At 33.1% G+C, this 5,229-nt stretch overlaps 1 protein-coding gene across 1 annotated transcript in view; it reads right to left on the bottom strand.

Moving 5' to 3' along the window:
• Nucleotides 1-5,229, bottom strand: part of kcnma1b (potassium large conductance calcium-activated channel, subfamily M, alpha member 1b) — an 89,278-nt gene that overhangs the window by 16,451 nt on the left and 67,598 nt on the right. Inside the window, exons 23-25 of the mRNA XM_016448655.1 lie at nucleotides 2,306-2,429; nucleotides 811-1,035; nucleotides 344-536 (exon numbers count right to left, since the gene is read on the bottom strand). Coding sequence (XP_016304141.1) covers nucleotides 344-536; nucleotides 811-1,035; nucleotides 2,306-2,429 — 542 coding nt within the window. The remainder of the gene's footprint in view (nucleotides 1-343; nucleotides 537-810; nucleotides 1,036-2,305; nucleotides 2,430-5,229) is intronic.

Consider the following 5,229-nt stretch of genomic DNA (forward strand, 5'->3'; position numbering starts at 1 on the left):
CACACACTGGCCCAGCTAACCAATCACAGCACATTTCGTATTTCAGAAGGCGGGCCTTCATTTGATACAGGAACTATTCGAGCCGTTCATGCCAGACTGGGGAGAGAGGTGTTGTAATAATGTAAAATATGTGAAAAATAATGTGTATATATAATGTTATCGAACAAAATAATGTTTCGAACAACCTAGTATGAGAGCCTGTTCTAGTACACCCCCAAAACAAAATCAAGACTTTGTAAAAGAGCATAATAGGACCCCTTTAATATTTTGGCTTTCTTCTGCATTTATGTATGTTAACAAAATCAAAAATCTGAGCTGAGGACGGTTCCGGCCCCGTCTCTACCTTGAGAGTTGGCCTGCAAGAGTCCAATACTGTCATCAAACTGCATGGACTTGATGTTGAGAGAGGCCAGAATACACTCCTTATCCTGCAGAGAGGCGTCGTCGATGTTGTTCTGATTGGCTGACAGGATGACGCACATGTCACACAAGTTGATGTTGACGGCTCTCAGATCGGCCCGACTCAGTGGAGTCCCCTAAACAGGAGACACACGTCAGAAACGTGACGCTGAAATGCCACACTGTAAAAAATACATCCGGAAAATTACACCGCTCATTACACATGACATTATCCACTAATTTTACGGACATTTCTGTTAACTCTAAAACACAATGCAATGAAGTGTAAAATTTAAAACACTGGTAGAACACCTGTAAAAACAGTATATAATATATACAGTATATTGTGCCCTATCTTTACAGATTTTTTAGAGTGCATCACGGGTTAAACAGAGACTGCCGTCCGCTCACGGGTAAGATGGAGACTTTGGGGAAGTTGTGTAGCGTCTCCCACTCTCTCTTGAGATACTCCAGAGAGCCCACGAACACGATGGGCTTCAGCTCGTGATAGTGGAAGTTACTGGCTCTCAGAGGCATCACCAGGTTACGCAGACCGATCAGAGCCGACTTCACATCGCCGAATATACAAACCACCACGTGACCGCTCAAAACCGTCATCGCCGCCTCACTGCGAGTCTGAGAGAGAAATACAGACCAATAAATCACTGACTGACCTTTACTGACCCTCAAGCTAGTCACAAACACTAGTCTGACACTGTGTTATTACTGTGAACTACAACTATTAAAAAACATTTACATTATTTGAAATAAAATCAATGTTAACTGAAATAAAATGTTAAAAACTTCCAGTTTCATTATTTATATAGAATTAGAAATTTTATGTAATTTATACATTGACAAATTCTATGCAATTTGTCCAATTTATATAGAAATATTTATTTATATTTATGTTATTTTAAGTTGAATTACTAAAACTGAAAATAACCTAACAAAAACGGAAAAATAAAATAAAAACAAACTATACTGAAACTGACTACTAAAACTGACAAAAACACAACAAAATTATTAAAACTACTTTCAGTTATACTAAGTAAATATTTCAGTTAGTTGCGAGGCAATATTTCACATTTTCGTTTTGATTAAGTTGAGGAATTAAAATATCTAATCTAAAAAGGAAATAAAAAGAATAAAAATTAAATAGATATAAAAAAACTGACAAAAACACAAAACAAATTTACTGCGACTACTTTCGGTTATATTTAAATAAATATTTCAGTTATCAAATCAATATTTTGAGTACTACAAAGACTAAAAATACAAGTAAAAATAATGAAACTAAAACTGAAATAAAAAAAATAAATAAACATTTTAAAGTAATAAAACGGACAAAAAACTACTTTTATTTGAAAGTCTAACTGAATATATAGTATATTTTAGTTAATTGCCAAGGCAACATTTTACATTTTTGTTTGTTGAAGTACTAAAATGAGTAAAACTAAAACAGAAATTTTAAACAACAAACTAAATAAACATTCGATGCAAAAAGACACAACAAAATCACTAAAACTACTTTTAGTTGTACTTTAAATATTTCAGTTAGTTGAAAAGGCAACATTTCTGATTTTTGTTTGGTTTAAGTACTAAAATGACTAAAACTAAATTTAAAACTGAAATAAGAATTAAAAATAAAATTAAAAAAATTATATTAAAACGGACAACAACACAACAAGATTACTATTTCAAATAGTTTAATTACTAAAATGACTAAAACTAACTAAAATAAAAATAATAAACATTTTACAAATTTACCAAAATTAAAAATAAAAATGGAAAATACAATAAATGAAGTGAAAACAAATTCAAAATGATAATAACTACTGTAATACTATATGTAAAATACGATAATATCTCAGTTCTGTTGTGTAACGCACTGAATATCTCTTACCAGCATGACCTTCTCGATGTCTTTTGATGGACACCAGTGAAACATTCCTGTCGAATCATATTTCTTTATGTTCTCATCCATTGTTTCCATTTGATCGTGTCCAGGGACCAACAACGGGTCGTGCCTGAAATCAACAAACCACAAAAACATGGACAAACTTGAGCGTTTCACTTCCAACAACAGCGAGATCGATGACTTTATAACCCAGACGTTTGCAGGGAATGAATTGGATGCTGGGAAGCAGGGCTGCTGTTACAGGACGTGATTGAGAGCAGGAGCTCAGGGTCTCAGGGACGTTTGATTGGCCCATTAGAGGGGTGAAGGTTTCAGCATTCTGTCAGAGAGCGTTTCCATCCGTCAGCCGCAGCTGCTGTTATGACTTTATTTTCGATCATTAGGCCATTAGAGCTGCAGACGCTCTCCTCACTTCCTCCGGCTCGCTGTCCATCAAATTTAATGCGCAGAATGACAGCAAAACCACACGGTCAGCAGCGCACCTCGCTGCGCCAGACGCCCGCTGTCAGAGAAACTGCCAGATACACGCTACTGTACCACATTACATTACGTTCCACCCTAAAATGAAAAAAATTACATTAAAAAAAAAAATGAAAAAAATGATTTTGTTGCTGCAGTACATATATACGTATATATATATATATATATGACTGACTGTGTGTGTGTGTGTGTGTGTGTGTATATATTCTGTTTATATATAAAATGCAGAACAATGTTAATTGTTCTAAAAAAAATCTAATCTTCTTTAAATAATTCCCTTATTTCCGATTTGCGAGTGAAATGTGAGCAGGCCATGTTTTGGTGAGATTCAGTCTCAGCCGCTCCGGATGAATGTGATCTTCTGTCTGTAGGTGAGGTTTATCAGACGAGACACTGACAGCACATCAATCTCTCTCACTGAATCTATACGGTTAGTGTTTCAGCACTCCATCCGATCCTCTCAGGGGCTTGATCTGTCAGCGCTGAACACATTCATACTGTCCTCGCCAGCACTTATTAATAACTGACCGCTCGGCTCATAGTCCTCAGGAAAGTCTGAGTGTGTCTCATTCGGGTCCTGTAGCTGCATACGGATCAGACCTGACACAAACACACTCACACACACAAATACAGCTGAAAGTCTGTGTGTCTGAAACACATCATCGGGATTATCATGGAAAACACAGATTCTGTAAACTGTGTAAATATCCTGGAAAGCAAATTTATCAAGACCAAATGAAGTGGAGTGTTTTTTCTTTTTTTTTTTAGATCAGGTGAGATTTATCAAAGTGTAATTTATATAAATTTTGAAATTTTATGTAATGATTTTGTTGCTACAATACCTATATATATATATATATATATATATATATATATATACACATACAAATATATATCTGAAAATAAAGCAAATGAAATGGATAATGTATAAATCTGCAATCAATTTACAAAAAAAAAAAAAAAGATAATAAAATTAAAATAAAATAGGCCTAATTGTATTAAAATATTGTAAAATATTATAGTAAATAATTATTATAAAATAATTATAATTATACAAACACACATTCACATTTACTGTATTGTAAATATGCAAATTTAAAAAAATGAAAATAATAATAAAAGCAAATAAAACTGATGTATAATGTATAGTGATAATATAACTAGGATATTGGCCAACATATACTATATATTGCAACATATATTTATTTTATTTATTAATTAATTTTTTTAAACATTTTCTGATTTAGATATAATAACCGGATATTGATCTTATTGGATTCAATGGATCAATTTACAGCAGATATATATATAAGCAAATAAAATGAATGACAATAAAGCTAATAAAGCTAATAAAAGCTGTTCAAATTAATAATGTTTTGTGATAATATAACTAAGATACTGGCCTCAGATTGAGTAGATAATCTTGAATATAATTTTGTGAGTGCACTTTTGTACAGAATTTTATGGATACAATACATATATATTATAAATTGCAGCAACAGAAAATATTAGATGAGAGAGTATTTTGTTTCTTATGAGTGAGTGTAATATACACAAAAGCCCAGGGCTGAGAGCAAACCCTGTGGTTCTCCAGGCATCGGTGTTCCCTCACAGATCCTGACACTAACATGCTTCCTAAAGAGCCTGATTCAGTCTGCTCTTCATTATTAATTCAGAGAGGTCCGGCGATGGCGCTAACCACAGCCGATACATACACCACGAGCGATAGAGCCTCAGGCTACAGCAGAACCGCGCAGACAATGAAACGCCTCAAATAAAACGACCCTAAACACCTCACACACACTCATCCTGCTGCTTCTGTGATACAGAGACAACACAACACAACACACACATCACCAGCGGACAGACGCTCAAACACAGAAACTACAGTCCATAACGTCAATAATATAGTACAAAAAGTCATTTTCTGTAGAAAGACTTCACTGTAATCATTATTCAAAGTACTCCAGTTCAGTCTTGCTACACTAAAAAAGCTACTAACAAATGAATTTCATGTTATTTAAACATGGTTAAATATTATGGGATTCAAATGACATCTAACTTCGGATAATATTTCTGTTTAGCAGTCTGAGCTGTTTTTATCCGCTAGTATTTTGCTACACAAAAACAAAACATTAAATGACACGCAAGAACAAATGGGACACCAAATGAATCAGTTAATTTTTTTGTGATATGTTTCATTTATATGAGATAATATTATTCACAAATACCGCAGGACATGCTACATTATGAAGGTTAATGCTTAATGTTACACAAATATGAATATAAAACCATAATGTGTAATATAGTCAAAAAGATGATTATATAATACATTAATATACATAAATATATAAAATATTTGTATTACTATAACTATATATATATATATATATATATATATATATATATACACATATATAATATATTCT

This window comes from Sinocyclocheilus anshuiensis, unplaced genomic scaffold, assembly GCF_001515605.1.
Source record: "Sinocyclocheilus anshuiensis isolate Anshui unplaced genomic scaffold, SAMN03320099.WGS_v1.1 scaffold75, whole genome shotgun sequence".
Classification (NCBI taxonomy): Eukaryota; Metazoa; Chordata; class Actinopteri; order Cypriniformes; family Cyprinidae; genus Sinocyclocheilus; species Sinocyclocheilus anshuiensis.